Consider the following 16200-nt stretch of genomic DNA (forward strand, 5'->3'; position numbering starts at 1 on the left):
ACACATGGATGCAACAGACATGATGAATCTGATGTTCTACATTATCAGCAGACTGTTAAATTCTGCTTTCTGTAAATATGATATCCCAATATAAAAGTCTTACAGTATGCTGGTAATAAACTTCTGGTAGAGTCCTTATATAGCATGATACTGAACCTCAGTGCATTTTAACTACACACTAAAACGAGTTCTTGACACACAGGATTAAACACTGCGTGGTCAAAGTTGAACGTGATATGTTTAAATTAGAAATTATTATTATAATTATTATTAATGGTCAAGAAGTACACGTACGATCTTATTCTCACCTAATTTGGTTAAAGATATTTTAATTTATGACGCCTTTGATTCAATGTGTGTTCCAGATAAATATTATTATTATTGGCAGAGGGTTTTGCCAGAATAGAAGTGCAATCTTGGCAGCCAGTAATGATCTACGTGTGATCAGAGTTCTCAGATATATTCAGAGATAAACCATCAACAAGCTATATGACAAATTGGAGTAACTTCAGTACTTCAGTTTCTTTTCACAATAATCTTGTACTTTACAATTGAAACTAGAGCAAACTTTAGCCCACAAAAAATATTTTTTTGTTTCATAATGCAAATGTTTCTATTGTTACTGAACCTTCCTTTAAACAGTCAGAGAATAGAGATCCAGTGCATTTTACAAAATGTTTTAGTTTCTTTCAATTTTGTCCTCACTAAAAGCCCAAATGGACCGTTTCTGAGGACAGACTTTGGTGTCAGTTGTCTCCAGGAAGCTGCACTTTCAGCATACCAGCGAAAAAGATGTTTCGAATGTGAGGTTTTAGCAGTTGAGGTTAATTCTAAGTATTAAAAGTTTCTTTTTATTTACAAGAATATTGGAAATTATATGCAATTTTAGAAGTCAGAAGCCCTGCATGGTGTAACAATCACTCATGCACTCTGGATATAGCTGCACGCTCCCATGAATTGTGGAGTTTTATTATATCTATCACTCTATATATACACATCTCTCTATATATATAGTCTATATAAAGTCTGCATTTCAGTTACATATTGGCTCTTTGGTTTTGCAACTATACAGAAACTTGCAGATCTGACTGCGTGCACATTACAAGTAAAACAACCACACACATTTTTATTACATTGAAATGCTTTATTTTCAGTGAATACAAAAAATAGTTTTTATCGAGGCCAGATAAATATCTTTTATATTGTATGTTATCATTTACTTTTATTGTAGCGAATTCCTAATTTTATTTCTGTCAAGGGAAGGGGGCGAAAACCAAAACAAAACATACAGAACACTTCAAATTGTCCACAGCATTGAAAATGAATCACAACATCTTAATGGTGACAGATATATCGAAATGTTCTTATCACATGTTTCGTTCATAGTTTTAAAAGCACAAGGAAAGAAAGCCCACCCATAAGATTTCAGTGACTTCATAACACACAATAAAGCAGTCGACAGGCTCACGTGTCCAGTCTGTCGTCATTTAGAAGCACTGTGGTACATGCCCATGGAATGTGTTCATCCGTGTAATATACATATTCAGTATCTACGGCATACTGATAATACATTTTAAAGGACGACACTTTTTTTTTTTTTGACTGGCAGACAGTTCCTCCATCATCCCTAAAAGGCCTTGCATGTGGCAGAGAGGAAAATAAAGGGGGTGCAGTTGCTTTCAGCACTTAGAGGAACAGTACGCTAGCGAGTGGGAAATCAAATGTTAACAATCCACAGACATGAACCTACATTTAAAAGAAAAAGAACCAAAAAAAATAGCGTGTCCACTACCTTCTATTGACCACTGAGGTGAAACTGTCACATAAGCAGACCAAACAGTGTATGGGCTACGGACTAAGGCACTAATAAAAACACTACAGACTTGACTGATAAAGCAGTGAACCCACCCCTCGCTTCTCACGCTCACACACAAAAAAAAAAACAAAAAAACACAATGGCAGAAAATGTCTCTGAATTCAGTTCCAATGCTTCAAAACAAACAAACTTAAAGGTGATGGTCTCACGTGGAGGTCTGAAACTATCTGCATCCGAAGCACAAAGCCATGCATTTTCACAGCAGGACCTATTCTCACAATCTACTGTAATATTGAAACAGAGTCCATATAGTAAGACATGTGAACAAAACACATTACAAACAAAAGGTTGTTCTATTGCAGCGAATAGCAAGTTCAGTAACGGAGCACCCAGAACAGGAGAAGGATTAGTGTTGCAGGCTCTTCACTTTCAGGCCATTCATGTTAAAGATTTATTCGTGTATTTATTTATGTATTCATTCATCTTTTAGATTCTGAATTTTGTTGTTTCCCGAATTTAGAAATGTGGAGATAAATAACATCAGTCCCTGGCAGTGATGAATTTTGCTGGAAAAAAATGAAAGAAAAAAAAAATACTAACATATAAGGACCAAAGTAAATCTGTTGGGACTAATCATCAGGAAAAAGTGCATGCATAGAAGTGGCACTCTGCATGGCATTCGGCTAATTCAACTGATCCCTGGCATCTTTCCAGTTATTCCAAACATGCATTACGTAGTAGTCGGCCTGCAGGGTTACGCAAACTTTTCCATTCTGCACGAAAAGTATAGGCAGAGCTCTGGATTATTACTTTAAGTTTACATGGCAGAAGGGAAGCTAATACTGCCCCCTAAAGCACCATCCATCTTATTGCATCATGATCATATTCTGTTTATACTGTATATAGGTCCCATTACCTGAAATGACAAATAATTGGGGAAAAAAAAAAAAAAGACTTTTGAAGGTCTTTGAAGATATTTGATATCTTGCCAAGAAGCCACCCAGGACTCTGCTAGTGGTAGTAAATAAATGAGACCGTTTGCGACCCTGAAAGAGACCCCTCTCTGCTAAAAATACTCAGGAGTAATAAATATCCATTTTATGGTAACATGCCCTGCGTAGGAAAGCATTTACATGGTAACATAATGTAAAACATTCTATTTGAGTCTTAGAGGCTGCACATGAGGTCCTAAAGTCAAGGGTTGTGACAAACGTAGAATTTCCTGCAAGTTGCATTAAAGAAGTTTTGCACGTGGAGCAAACAAAGAGTATAAAAATGAGAAGAAAGGAAACAAAGACGCTTATATACTGTAACTCTCTACACGAAGAGAGGATTGCCAAAAAAACAAAAAAAACAAACCCCAAAACACTTTCATTGTTGAAATGGCCCAAGAAACATCCATATGCAAAATCTGGCCTTCCTTCATATTAGGTTTTATGGCCACTGAATTAAAGTCAAGTCATGCCACAGTGATTTACACGATTCAGACAGACATTAAGGTGCCAGATTGGGGTATACAGGCAAACATTCATACAATATCAGAGTACCAAGCAGAAATGTTTTTGCTTTCAGGGTGTCGTTGCAGTTAAATGGCTATGTGACGTGAACAGCAATACAATCAGTTCTTCACTTTAAAGTTTATGCACAAGAGCTGCAAATTGTTAAACATTACAAAAATGGCGCTTAAGAACAAACGTGAGAGCACATGTGCTGTTTGAACTAAGCATGTCACATTCTGGTTTAGATCACATCAGTTTGAAGTAGTTATACGTTAGGACATGAAGGAGTTCTTCAGGCGATCACCACAATCTTTTTGTTGTTTTCACAAAGTAGTCAGTATCACGCAGTAGTTTTTAATACGTGCTAGAAGATGACCTTACATGTTGTCAGTGGTGTTCAATGCAGACCTGGGTTTGTTAATCAGTCACAACTTATCTGGATTCACTGGAGGACGGCGTACCGGTCCAGGTGTGCCATTAGCAGGATACAAATATGCACACAAAAACAGATGTGCTCTTCACACTGGTGCAAGCGTACGTAGCAGCAAAGGTGAGGCTGAATAACTAGTTGCTGTCCTCTCGCAGTTCGCTGGGCAGGAACTTGTACTGCTGCTGCCTTATTTGGGCCAGTTTCTTTCTGGCTTCTTCCAGCTCTCTCTCCTTTCTCAGCATCTCTTCCTGGGCGGCAATGATCTACACAGACAGTGAGGAAACTTTTATGTCAGAGCATATATCATTTTAACCTTTTTTAATACACACACGACCCAAAACCTGCAAAATATGTAATTGTCGCAATGTAATCGCAATTTTTAGAACATTTACTACCTCAGTGTCTTTATGCCTTATGTTTCTGTGTGTTTATTGGTTGTATGGTCTAACTTAAGATGTGTGTGAATGCACTTGTGTACAAAAACAGGGGATTTGAATTCCATGTATTGACTGAAGAAGACAAAAATCTTTTCTGAGAACACTGACAACCATCAGGAGACGTGAAATAATTAACAAGTAGAGGGCATTTCAATAGCTTGTCAGCATTTTTCAGCAGCATCAAATCAATAATTGCCCAGCAGTGCTGAAGAATGAGAAACTGAAATTATTTGTAAAGCTGGTGACTAGAGATGTGTGAACCAGTGGATATGAAGGACAAATTTCACTAACAATAAAACTGCTAAACACACCAGAATGAACAGATTAATTTTTTTAATGCAACAGAAACTGGTTTCAAAATTAAATGCTGCTTAAAAGCATTACCTGCGCAATTCCACCCACAAACTTCGTCTTCACCACCACGTTGTCTTCATCGGATTTTTCAAATGCTGCCTTCTGAGCTGCCCGCACCAAATTGTCAGATGCTTTCTTCACTGCATTTCCAGCGATCTAAAGGGCAAATACATCATTTACAGAACAGAACAACAACATAAAAACAAAAATATACAAGTACTAGCAGCTCAAGATGAGAAAACTACGGTGTTTGACTAAAAGCAATCAGTTCCTTTTAACTGGTGCAAAGACGAGCATAAACATTTTCTAATTAAATGCACACCTGTAAAGTAAAAAGCTATTGAAGATGATCGCTAATCCTCTTCATATCAACGCTTTTAAATTAACCTGCTGTGTTTACCTGCAGTCTCCTCATGGCCTCAGAGTCTTGGTCAGCCTTCACCTTACAGGCCACCAGCAGCTGAGCAGTAGAGGCTGCCACCTGTTTGGCTGAAGAGATGAGTTTCTCCTCACTGGCGTGACCCTGCACCGAGGCATTAGCTGCCTCACACAGGTTGCTAGTTGCTGCTGCTACCATACGTGCCTGTTCATGAAAAAATAAGTTAATTTATTTAAAGTTAATTTCTGGCAGATGTGATTGTAACCTGTGTAAAACAACACTTTTCACTCCAGCACTTACAGCAGAGATCAGCCCCTGGGACCACTGTCCATCATCCACAGCATTTGCAGGGACAGAGCCCACTTTCCCCTGAGCCACCAGCTCTCTCTGGGCAGCTGAGGCTGATTTAACCAAAGCACTGGTGGCTGCAGCAATGGATTTAGCTGCTTCTAGGATCTGCTCCTCAAAGTTCAGGGTCTCGTCTGCTTGCTGAGGGAGAAGAGAACCATTCAAATGATTAAGTCTTTCGCCAGGGTGAAATTTAAAGAAATATCAAAGTTGATTAATCCTCTACTCAAACTGAAGTACTTATCACTGGAAACAGATGAACTTTGGATTTATTACTCTGTTGAATAACATTTTGTATGCACATTTTTAGACAGGACTTGATTGATCATCAGTGACCAAGGCTGGGACACTTGGTAAGAGAAACAAAATGATGATTCATCCAGATACAGAGCTTCTTCTCAAACTGCAAGAGCTGATAAGGAGCTACATACAACAACATCAAGCAAGACTCTATAGAAAGCATCCTATTATACTCATCTGCTTTTTTCTTTTCTTTTTCTTTTAAACACATACGCACACACACTTTTCACACAAACACATTCACACTACATGTCTGTAGACAGAGCGGGACACTGTAGGAATATGTTTGATATATAGTTGGGACTGAATAACAACCTAATATATCAAACATATCAGACAGAGCCCTGCAGAGAAGGCCTCCGGTGGTGGGGGCAGGCAGGGAAGGAATAGGGAGGGCGGGGGGTTAACTGGGAGCTAGAAGACACAGACTGGGACAGGCTTAAGCTAGAACTACAATGAACTAACACAGGTGGCTGGATCGGTGGCAGGGTGGGTGGTGGAGGAGTGGGATGAACAGGAGGGAGGGCACAGTAAACATGATGGTGTTTGAATCGATCTGAATGAAGACAATATTATGTATAGTATCATGAATTTTAGTGAGTTTGTCAATATAACAAGTGTCAGCTACAGAGATCACATTAATACTTCCATGAACATGAATATGCAATTATATATATATATATATATATATATATATATATGCACATATGCGCACAGTACTGTGTAAGACTCTTGAGCCATCCCTCATTTCTTCATAACTTGCACGAAAATAGAAAATGGGTGGAAACGGGTTATTGAATTATGTAATTTAGTTTGGACAGTTCTAATGAGGTTATGACCGCCTTTATTCTTCAGCACAGCCTGAACTCTCTTAGGTAAGCTTTTCTGTAATTTCTTTAAATTCTCTTCAAGAAAAGTTCTTCAGTCTCTTCTTTGGATGTTGGCTGCCTTTTGTTTTCTGTCCAGATGAGACAACACTGTTCCAAAAATGTTGAGGTCCGGGCTCTGGGGAGGCCAGTCCATGACGCAGTTTCCCATTGTGTGGTTTCTGTCCAAGTATGGTTTCACTGCATTGGCATCGTTTCGGGAATCATTGTCATGCTTTATTCCTGGTATTGCATGATGGATCACAATTCTGCATTCATAATTCCATGAGTTTTGACAAGGTGGCTTACTGTTGTGAATTTCTCTCCTGACCTCTGTACATACATAGTTTGGCATACCTCAGCCGTTCATCCTGGTTTCCCTTCGTTAAGAATGGCTTCTTGACAGCTACCCTTCCACTGAGACCATTTCTGCTGAGGCTTCAGTGATCAGTAGATCAATCAACTGAAGGTCCAGATGCATCTCTCAGGTTTTGTGTCAGGTATTTGCTGGATTGCTCTTCATTACTTAAGACATTACTTTCAGATACTCTCCATCTGCTGTAGACAATTTTTAGGACAATTCTTCTGTCCTCCTCTTGTCCAGTTTCCTCAATTTAAAACAGTGCCAGTGTTTTGGGAAACACGTTTTTGTAAAAATACTATTTTATACCTGTCAAAATTTGTCTTTGGCATTTTTGTAGATTCAACTAAAGAAATGGGGACAAATGGAAAATTGGAGGCCTCATCTCTTTAAAATTGGAAACATCCTGTCTGAGAGTGATGCAGAAAAACTTCTCTGAGCCTTGTTCTGCCAGAGGTTTCTTCCTGTTAAAAGGGAGTTTTTCCTTTCCACTGTTGCCAAGTGGTTGCTCAAATTGGGTTGTTGATTGTTGGGATTTCTATAACGCACCTTGAGGCGACACCTGTTGTGATTTAGTGCTATGTAAATAAAATTGAATTGAACAAACTACAAGTTTGTGATAAGCGGCAAATAATAAAGTGCCTCAAGATACAACTAGAAATTGTTTCGTGTCTGTTATGTGTAGACACAATTCAGATTCATCATTTGACTTAGACTCATTTTTTATGCTTGCATAATTCATAGGTCAATGTTAAGCAGCTTAAAAAAGTCCTCTGAAAAATTGTCAGGTTTCAAGACTGGCCAGAAAATAAACAAAGAAAAACTTTGAAAACCTGGAGAACTATAGCTCAAGATCAGTTAAGAAAAATATAAGCCAGGCTGCTTCTCTGAAGCAAAATTTAAAGAAATAAGGGATGGCTCAAGATTTTTGCACAGTTCTGAATACAACAGCTTTAAAGACAGGACAAGCGATAGAGCACCCTTTCAGTAATGCAACAAAACAAAATGTGCTATTTTGTTACCGTAAAATTGCTCCTTGTACAACTTCCAATAATAACACTGAAACTTGGATATAAACCACACAAAAAGATGTTTACAGGCATGCACAGAGCACTGTTTAGGATATACTTGAACGTATTCCTACAAAGCTCATTTATGTAATGTACAGAGCTGTAAACACTCTGCAGTCCAAAGATCAAAATAAGAAGTTTTATCTAAAAGTCAACAAATCACTTGGCAGTTACAAGGATGAGCTGTAATCTGAAAAGGTGAAATATTTAGCGCTCCGATCAAAGTGCACTCTACTCTAAATCACTAGTTTTTACATTAAATAAACTAACACATGTCCACATTACAGCACTGGTTGGCTTGTTGTTAGGTGCTTGCTGGGCAACATCATAATATCAGGTGTTTTACAGTGAGACTATCAACCACATCCAATAACATTTCAGATGCCTCCTGTGACTCTTTGCAGAGGACCTGACCTTTTATTGGTCACACACAGTCAATAATAATGCTATGATAAACAAAGCGATTACAATAGGTCCTTCACACACTAGTGCTCGGGCCATAATAACACTCTAGAGGTTATCATTTTTAGGCAATGTGTGTATATTTTTACTTTTAACAGTTACATTGTTATGTTGGTACTTTTTAATAAAACAATTTTAATTTGGTTACCTGATAAAATTAGCACCAAAGTACTCCAGCTCACTAATCTATAATCTATATTATAGAAAAGTTAGATTATCATTTTCTTTTTAGACTTAACATTCACTAAAATTGTAAAGATTTAACTAATGTGGGCAGCAGGGGATCCTGAGGGGTTTGGTTACAGGTCTTTTGTAATGTTTTTGCGGTTTATTCCCCTTTTTGCGTCTTGGAAACAACTCTCTCTTTATCTTCAAAATAATATTTAATGATTTTAAAGTATTTTAGCTGCTCATCACATCATCTTTAAAATTCCATATAAACATCACCTATAGCCATTAGTAAATGGATTGTTTAGGAATGATTTTCCATTCATTCTTTAAATTTTCAAGTCAGGACATTTTCTTGTAACAGAGTATTTCTATCCGCACATCATCTATCATGATGAAAGACTTTTATGAGCTTCATGATGAATATTTCTTCTTTATTTCCAGAGACTGCTGACAGAAACAATATCTTAGAAAGCTTTAAACTGTAAATAAAATGGAAAAAGGCCTTTTGACAGGTTGTCTTTCTCTTTAACATTATGTTGACACGATTATCTCCTTCACCTCTCTCCTCATTTATTCACCATACAGTCACCCACCTTTGGCTTGGCTCTGGGTTTGAGTTGCTCGAGCTTCTTAGCTGCTGCTTCGATGGACGCCGCTGCTCCGAGCAGCTCCGTCTCTGCGATCACTGTTGGATCCTCGGGATCCACCCACTCTGAACCTGAGGCAGGCAAGCACACCCATATTCAAGAATAAGATTTGAATTTGCAAACAGGATTTTATTAATGCTTCACAAAGCAGTGTTTTGACCGAACATGCTTCACGCTGTGATCCAAAGAAAACAAGTACACCGTGACCACACACAGGAAAGTGTGCCATGTATCTTCACATCCCATGCATAGTTGACAACAAACCATCATTCACTGCGATGGAGACAGAGTAATGGAACATAAAAGAAAGCATGATGGATAGAGCAGATGGATGTAACTGAGAAGCCTGAGAGCAGCTGGATTTGATGAGATTAAATAAAATCGATGTTAGCGCTGAGGAGAGAAATTATTTAAGAGCTCACAACTGGCACAGAACAGAAAACGGCCCTAACTTACCTCCATCTGTAGCAAGAGAAGGAGGACAGGAATATTACCAAATGTTTGAGTAAATAAATATTTTTTTCTGTTACATGAGCTTTTTAAAAATACATTCTACTATTAATAGCAATATAATATTTGTTGGGATCTTTATTAGAAAGTAAATAAAAGCTTTACTCATATGTATTTGGGTTTATTGCATGACATCTCAAAAGGACTCCTTGTGTAACATGTGGTGATGCACTGTGTGCATTACCTTTCATGGCCTCAGCAGTCTGGATGAGCTCTGTTACTGCTCCGGCTACTCGCTTGGAACAAGCTGCCAGATGCTGCTTCTGCTCTGCAGTAGGCTTCTGCAGGACCTACAAACACATGGGTGCAACAGTGTAAACTTAAAAGAAACTTTTCCTTATTATTTTTTATATATAGATACATAAATAGTGTTGCAATGGTGGATGCTTATATTAAAGATGCTTAAAGTATCAAATAATGAGATTAGCGTTTGTACAAGTCTTTTATTTTTACAGACTTGCTGGTGCAGTATTCAACCTACCAGCAGTACATGTTCCAGTAGGTCAATGTAAGCAGTTGTACACTCTGCTCCGAACATCAGTGCTCTGTTCTTCACCTCCTCACTGACCTCAGGATGGTAGGCTGCTTGCTGAAAGACACAAACACACACTTATAAATTTGTGTGGGGATGACATTTGTGGGTCAGAATTCTAATTTCAGTTTTTGGTTTGCATTTGTAGTGGCAAAAACGATTGATGCTGATGATGCTGGGCTCAGCCTTAAAGATGGAATACCCTGCTTAGCCTTTGCTACCACAACCAAATTCAGATAAGTGGGAAATAATGGGTAGATGGACACATTTTCTTTTTTTTTTTGCAACATTTTGGAAGTACCACAATAAATCAAATTTAGACATGCATGACTTGTTTGTGGCAATAGAGCACCTTGCAGGTAGTGAGCATGTCTGACATGGCTTTGCGGCTGACGTTGGCAGTATGGATGATGTCCTCCTGTCGGCCAGAGTTCCCTGCAGCCACCGCTTTAGCAGTTGCCATGGTGATTCCTTTAGTCATGCGAATGAACTCCTCAGGTGTGGTTGTCTTGTTGGGAGCATCCCTGGATTGAAACACCTGTGGACATTTCAGATCACAAACTTAATTCAGGGAATATTAAAATCAATAACTCCTAACTGTGGAAAAAAAAAAACTAAAGATGTTTACTTTGTCACTCATGCGACATTTTCAATAATTACAAAAATACTCATCATTACTCATCACACTTCCAAACTGATCAGTCCCCTTTCTGAAATGTGTGATGCCACCATACTGCTAACTAACGTTCACAAGCTTAGCCTCTCGACTCGTCCTTACCGACATTTCCTGTTTAATGCACTCGATTGTAGCCTCAAGCGCTCTGGTACCGCGAGTAGCTTCGTCTTCCACAGCTTTGACCGTCTTCAGCAGGGATGTCACATTTGTCACCATCACCTGGAGAAAACAGAGAACATCGTGTTCAGCCACATCCAAGCTCTGAATTAGAAATAGAGGAAGGACAACAGAACAAACCGCAAATGACTGACATTATGGAATATTTAAGACAACAGTCTTATTACTATGATAATATTACCAACGAGGAGGTTCAGTATTTGGTTGTGTTTTTGTAATAAATGTATATGTAGTTGTAATTTATTTAAAAAAAAAAACAAAAAACGTCTAGGACTGTTTATTTTATAAGTAATTGAGCATATAAACACATCCCCAATCAAGATATTTCACTACACTGGTGGACACAGCCCTGACGATCATCATATATGGGTGACACACTTTTTTAAATATATATATTTCCTTGGCTCATCGTGTCTTCATTTATAGTTTGAACTAATTTAATTCAGATGACATTTCTATAGCTCCGTAATTTCACACTTATGTTGGAACAATGAGAGGACATAAAAACAGAACACATCCAGTTAAAATCAGCTGTAATGCACCATACTGAAAGATAGGGGGCACACAAGCCCCATAAAGGAAAGACTGATTTGTCAGAGTTAACCCCCCCACCACCCCACCTCCGGTCCTAAAATTGTATGTGAGGCATGTTGTGATCTTCAGAGAGACTTCATGACACTCTGTGGTGTTGCTGACTGAGAACTGACTTTTTTTTTCCCAGGCTTTACAGGTTGAGGTGATAATGAGCAGTCGACAGTGTCATCGGTGAGTTATGAGCCGTGACTCTGAAAATTTACAGCGCATGTGTGCCGGAGCAAAGCACTAAGCATAATCATCTTGGTTAGAAGTATTAGACGCTTCCTGCTATCCCGAACAGCCTGACAATTTCCATTACCAAGTCTCCAGTTTAACTATTGTGGGTGATTTTACTGATTAATGACTCGGCCTGAGTAAGGGGAGGATGTCTGCGCATACAGGATGTAGGACGGTGGAATTATTGTCATCAATTTAAACTGATGTCAGTTTCAGTTTTCCATTAGTATAATCAGAAAATATGAACATAAGAGAAACCAACAAAAATCAAATAGATCTCTGATTGTTTTTGTTGAGTAAAATAAAGAAAATTCCAATATCCAGATTTCTATATTCGAGCCCACTGGAGGATGTTAAATTAGATGACAGTTTCAGCACTTGCAGACTGATCTCCTCACCTTCGCAGCGCTCTTTAGTTGGTACATAGATGGATCATCGGCTGCCTTGCCAGCGGCACACTTGGTGGCACTAATGAGCTCACCCAATGCCTTGGCCACATCTTTGACAGCATTTATCAGCACCACCTAGAGAAAGGACAGAAAGACACTGACTAATCACTGCGCAGTCCAGGAAAGCAGAAACACTGAAAGGTTATTGCCAGTCGCAGTTCATAATTCCATAATTCCTCCTATTAAACAGGCACACTGGACAAAGGACAAACAGAAATGAGAGGATTACAAACACAATAATGGTCAACCTGTGTCTCAGGGTCATCAGAGCCAATGCTGGCAGCACCCAATTTGACCACATCTGTGAGCTGGGTAATGGTCTTGGCAGAAGACTGAGCAGCCTGTGCCAACTTCTCCTGACCGGAAGCTGCGCCGGACACCAGCATCTTTGTGTCCTCAACCAGAGCTTTAGCAGTCTTCAAAATGTTTTCCCTGAAACAGAAAAGGAAAGATTAAACAAGGGGGAAAAAGACATAAAAAATCAACTGTGTGAGAACTGCTGTGAAAAGGACATACATATTGCTGCACATCTCTTTTAATATTAAAGGCATTTCTTCATGAAAGCTTGTGCAAACATTAGGAGGATTGCTAAGGTTATATAACAAGTCATGTCAGTTATTCTTTTCCTAAAATTGACAAAAGAGATTATAGCAGCTGCAGAGTTTCTTCTATTATTCTGAGGTAGCTGTGTGAGCTATGCTCGGAGATTAAGTGATTCTGTTTTCTTTCATCGTGTCCCGAGACTGCTTATCTACACTTCAAAGATTCTTCAGTGAGATACAGTGACGGGTAGCGGTAAGTGACGGAAGGAGAGGGTAAGTGACGGAAGGAGAGGTAAGTGACGGAAGTGATGTTGTAGGTGACGTCAGACGCCGGAGATTTTGGCGGAGAAAAAGCAAATGGTAGCATAGAGTTTAACAAAGGTTTTCCAAGCTTCAGTATTTCCAAATATTTTCCAAATATACTAATCAATTGTCATATAACTAACAACATCTGTTTTATCATCTCTAACACCCTGGAGGACAACGGGGAGAGTTTAGACGCTCTCCAAGATTACATCGACCGCTGTTTTCAAGATTTAGTAATGCATAAGGCCCAGAGTGCATCTTCCCCGGCCAAAATCGAGACGCCGTCATCGAAGAGAAGTCGCCAGGCAGACTCCCCCGGTACAACATCGCCTGCCGGCAAAGACATCGCAGAAATCCTGGAGTCCATCGACAAGCGATTGTCCAGTTTCGATGCGAGGCTGTCCCTGGTGGAGATTTTACACCGGGAATTTAAATCTCTGAGAGAATCCCTGGAATTCAGCCAGCGGCAGGTGGAAACGCTTGCCGCTGAAAATGCCACGCTACGGGAGTCGGTTAAATCTCTCACCGATAACGTGACCCAGCTAAACATTGAAAATAAAAAAATAAAAGAGTCCGTTATCGATTTACAAGCCCGTAGCATGAGAGATAATCTTGTGTTTTCTGGTATTCCAGAAACTGCCGGAGAGGACGCAGAGGCAACGGTGAAAAGCTTCATTAAAATCCACCTGAAGCTGCCGGAGGACACCGTAAAGAACATCGACTTCGATAGAGTACATCGCTTGGGGGGCGTGAGGTCGCGGACCGGGAGACCACGGCCTATTGTGGCCAAATTCAGCCAATTCAAACAAAAGGAACAGGTGAAGAGTCGCGGCAGAGAGCTGAAAGGAACGGACTTCAGCGTGAACGACCAGTTCCCCAAAGAGATCCTGGAACGACGCAAGGTCCTGTTCCCAGTTCGACGTAGCTTTATCCAGAAAGGCTCCCGTGCTGTCATCGCTGTGGACCGGCTCTACGTGGACGGACAGCTGTACCGCGACCCCGGCACCACACCGTGGTTATACTGACTGCACTCCAGATAAGAACCCGCTACACTCTTTTCTTATTCATTCACACTTTCTCCTTTAAAATGTGTTTAACCTAGTAATATCAGTAGGATGTCATAGCAGATATAATACCGTCACCCTCCGTCATTGCTTTAATTGGAATGTTTCCGTTTCGTTTCCTTTTTTTTGTTGTCGCTCACAGTTCATGTGGTTTCTTTCTTTCTCTTGTCTTTCACTGCTGTGATCACCTACTTCCCCACTCACCTACAAACAACACCCTCTATTTCTCCATATTTTCACAACACGATCACGCAAACACATCAGCTCAACGGCAGCACATTCACAACAGCCTCACAGCACGCACAGACTTGCAGGACACATAAGCAAGCCACGCTTGTTCATATTAGTGAATATTCACACACATAGTCAGACTTATGGAGTCTCTCACCACACTTCTTTTTCTCTTTCTATTTACAAACAAGGGATGTTTCCATATTCTCTCCACCTGTCTAAACGAAACACCCAGCATACATCATTAAACATACACGCACAATTAAGGGCATGCTGAGGTTTGTCACATGGAATGTAAATGGAGCTGGCACCAGAGGAAAGAGGTTAAAAATATTTAACCAGCTTAAAAAACTACAGGCAGATGTTGTTTTATTACAAGAAACTCACAAACCTGTCACAGGTTTAAACGAACTTAAAACACCTGAGTTTCCTAACGCGTTTGCAGCCGGTTATAATTCTAGACAACGGGGAGTAGCAATTTTAATACATAAAAATGTTAATTTTACAGTACTCGATACAGTTATAGATCCAGAGGGTAGATTTCTAATTATTAAACTATCAATATTGAACAAAAAACTATGTATTGTTAGTATATATGGTCCAAATGTTGATGAACCCTCATTCTTCCACGGTTTTTTTAGTGCACTCTCTGAACACCTTGATTGCACACTCATTCTTGGCGGTGACCTCAACCTTGGACTAAATGAAGAAATGGATAGGCTCAACACAACAGGAACTCAGCGTAATTGGCAGTCCACAAATATAATCAAACAGTATATGAACGACTTTGGTCTTTGCAATGCATGGCGCTCTCTTCACCCCACCAGTAAGGAATATACTTTTTTCTCGCATGTTCATCACTCTTACTCTCGTCTGGATTATTTTTTGGTCAGCAGCTCACTGCTGTGTGACATTTCAGACACTGAGATTCATCCTATAGCTGTCAGCGATCATGCTCCTGTATCTTTAACACTAATGCACAAGAATAATACTACGCCAAGTAAAAACTGGAGATTTAATATATCACTACTTAAAGATGAAGACTTTATTAAATACTTTAAAAAGGAATGGACTTCATATTTAGACTTTAATGACACTCCCGGAATATCTGCTTCTGTTCTATGGGAAGCAGGGAAAGCTGTGATGAGAGGTAAAATAATTTCTTTCTCATCACACAAAAAGAAAGAAGAAAACAAAAATATTCAGGAATTAGAAAAAAACATCAAATCACTAGAAGAAGCCTACGCGTGCGACCAAGATCAGGAAACATTGAACAAAATATGCAAAACAAAACTAGAATTAAATGAAATTATTAATAAAAAAACACAATTCCTTATACAAAGACTTCGCTTGCAGAATTTTGAACACAGTAACAAATCAGGTCGATTTCTAGCTAACCAGCTAAAAATAAATAAAGAAAAAACAACTATATGTGCTGCTAAAGATTTATCGGGGAACACAATATATGATCCTGGAAGAATAAACAACATTTTTAGGGATTTCTATGAAACTTTATACTCACCACAAATAAACCCATCTAAAAATGAAATTGATCTGTTTCTTGACAACGTAACTCTTCCAAAATTACTAGACAGTCAAGCAATGGAATTGGATTCGCCACTGACGCCAAGTGAACTCCAGGAAGCCCTGATAAGTATGCCCAATAATAAGGCTCCAGGTCCAGACGGCTTCCCTGCAGAATTCTACAAAGAATTCTGGACAATTTTGGCACCAGTATTCCACAGCATGTTGCAGGAAAT

General features: G+C 39.3%; 1 protein-coding gene across 1 annotated transcript in view; it reads right to left on the reverse strand.

Moving 5' to 3' along the window:
* Positions 1-1123: 1123 nt before the first annotated feature.
* Positions 1124-16200, reverse strand: part of LOC146583066 (talin-2) — a 108615-nt gene continuing 93538 nt past the window's right edge. The window contains exons 48-58 of the mRNA XM_085266750.1: positions 12546-12729; positions 12247-12372; positions 10961-11077; positions 10535-10720; positions 10132-10239; positions 9835-9940; positions 9087-9211; positions 5216-5404; positions 4937-5119; positions 4567-4692; positions 1124-4008 (exon numbers count right to left, since the gene is read on the reverse strand). Coding sequence (XP_085122876.1) covers positions 3880-4008; positions 4567-4692; positions 4937-5119; positions 5216-5404; positions 9087-9211; positions 9835-9940; positions 10132-10239; positions 10535-10720; positions 10961-11077; positions 12247-12372; positions 12546-12729 — 1579 coding nt within the window. The 3' untranslated portion in view covers positions 1124-3879. The remainder of the gene's footprint in view (positions 4009-4566; positions 4693-4936; positions 5120-5215; positions 5405-9086; positions 9212-9834; positions 9941-10131; positions 10240-10534; positions 10721-10960; positions 11078-12246; positions 12373-12545; positions 12730-16200) is intronic.

This window comes from Mchenga conophoros, linkage group LG1 (assembly GCF_057382185.1).
Source record: "Mchenga conophoros isolate Kocher_MC1m ecotype Shallow Benthic linkage group LG1, M_conophoros_male_GT1.1, whole genome shotgun sequence".
Lineage (NCBI taxonomy): Eukaryota > Metazoa > Chordata > Actinopteri > Cichliformes > Cichlidae > Mchenga > Mchenga conophoros.